Source organism: Monodon monoceros, unplaced genomic scaffold (genome assembly GCF_005190385.1).
Source record: "Monodon monoceros isolate NGI ecotype Baffin Bay Population unplaced genomic scaffold, NGI_Narwhal_1 Super_Scaffold_11, whole genome shotgun sequence".
Taxonomy (NCBI): Eukaryota; Metazoa; Chordata; class Mammalia; order Artiodactyla; family Monodontidae; genus Monodon; species Monodon monoceros.
In genome coordinates, this window is record NW_021703767.1 from 35,575,265 (window position 1) to 35,576,776 (window position 1,512).

Genomic DNA, 1,512 nt, shown 5'->3' on the forward strand with positions numbered 1-1,512 from the left:
CCTGTAATTGATATCTAGTCTCATAGCATTGTGGTTGCAAAAGATATTTGTTATAATTTCAATTTTCTTAAATTTATCAAGGCTTTCTTTGTGAACCAAGATATGATCTCCTCTGTAGAATGTTCCATAAGCACTTGAGAAAAAAGTGTATTCTGTTGTTTTTGGATGGAATATCCTATAAATATTAATTAAGTCCATCTTGTATAATGTATCATTTAAAGCTTGTGTTTCCTTATTTATTTTCTTTTTGGATGATCTGTCTATTGGTGAAAGTGAGGTGCTGGAGTCCCCTACTATGATTGTGTTACTGTCAATTTCCCCTTTTATGGCTGTTAGCATTTGCCTTATGTATTGTGGTGCTCCTATGTTGGGTGCATAAATATTTACAATTGTTATATCCTCTTCTTGGCTTGATCCCTTGATCATTATGTAATGTCCTTCTTTGTCTCTTGTAATAGTCTTTATTTATTTATTTATTTATTTATTTATTCCTGTATTTATGTTTATTAAAAACTGCCACAAACAAACAAATCCTGTACAAAAAGCAGCCAGGGCATCGATCACTTTAAAATCATAATCTTGAGAGACACAATTTGCTTAGGACTCCACCGTCTTCTAACTTAGCCATGTAGTCTTCCTCTGCCACGTCTTCTTCTTCTTCGTTACTTTGAAATAGTAGTCTTGAGAGATATTATCGCCTAGGACCCCCTCTTCCTCTGCCTCGGCCACATCCTCTTCCTCGTCCTTGGCCTCTTCCTGTAACAGCTTCCCTTTTCTTAGACTTCACCTTTGGTTCAACATCCACGACAAGTGTATCTAGAGGTAACCTGTCTGGCAGAATAAAATATCAAATGTTATTTCCTCGAATACTCAGTGTTTCCAGCTGTACAGGTTTTTTGTTCTTCAGGGTCATTTTCACAGCTTTAAGATGTGTATTCATAGGCTTCCCTTGTGGTGCAGTGTTTGAGAGTCTGCCTGCCGATGCAGGGGATACGGTTTCGTGCCTCGGTCTGGGAAGATCCCACATGCCGCAGAGTGGCTGGGCCCGTGAGCCATGGCCGCTGAGCCTGTGTGCCCGGAGCCTGTGCCCTGCAATGGGAGAGGCCACAACAGTGAGAGGCCTGCGTACTGCAAAAAAAAAAAAAAAAAGATGTGTATTCATGCTGACATCTACACCTGTGATTGTTCCATGGACCTGTGTTCCATTCTTTAATTCAATGGTTACAGTTACGTGACTCAATTTCATCAAAATTCTCACGAGCTTCATCCTAGCGGTGCCGTCACCCTTTTGGCCCAATAGTACACAAAACCCAACAACTGAGTGCCGACTGGCTATGAATATCAATAGTCTTTATTTTAAAGTCTATTTTTTTCTGATATGAGAATTGCTACTCCAGCTTTCTTTTGATTTCCATTTGCATGGAATATATTTTTCCATCCCCTCACTTTCAGTCTGTATGTGTCCATAGGTCTGAAGTGGGTCTCTTGAAGATAGCATATATATGGGTCTTG

At 39.7% G+C, this 1,512-nt stretch overlaps 1 protein-coding gene across 1 annotated transcript; it reads right to left on the reverse strand.

Moving 5' to 3' along the window:
• Positions 1-691: 691 nt before the first annotated feature.
• On the reverse strand, positions 692-1,267 carry LOC114890394 (small nuclear ribonucleoprotein Sm D1-like). Its single transcript, XM_029213770.1, has 2 exons — positions 1,177-1,267; positions 692-831 (listed from the first exon to the last, which is right to left on the reverse strand). The coding sequence occupies exons 1-2, from the start codon at positions 1,265-1,267 to the stop codon at positions 692-694; spliced, it is 231 nt and encodes a 76-aa protein (XP_029069603.1).
• Between the last annotated feature and the right edge of the window lie 245 nt (positions 1,268-1,512).

Bases quoted from the DNA above. Each gene is read 5' to 3' on its own strand.
- LOC114890394 (XM_029213770.1), bottom strand. From the start codon at position 1,267: ATGAAGCTCGTGAGAATTTTGATGAAATTGAGTCACGTAACTGTAACC. The intron at 832-1,176 runs GTGTAGATGTCA...TTATTCTGCCAG, and splicing joins GGTCCATGGAACAATCACAG to ACAGGTTACCTCTAGATACA.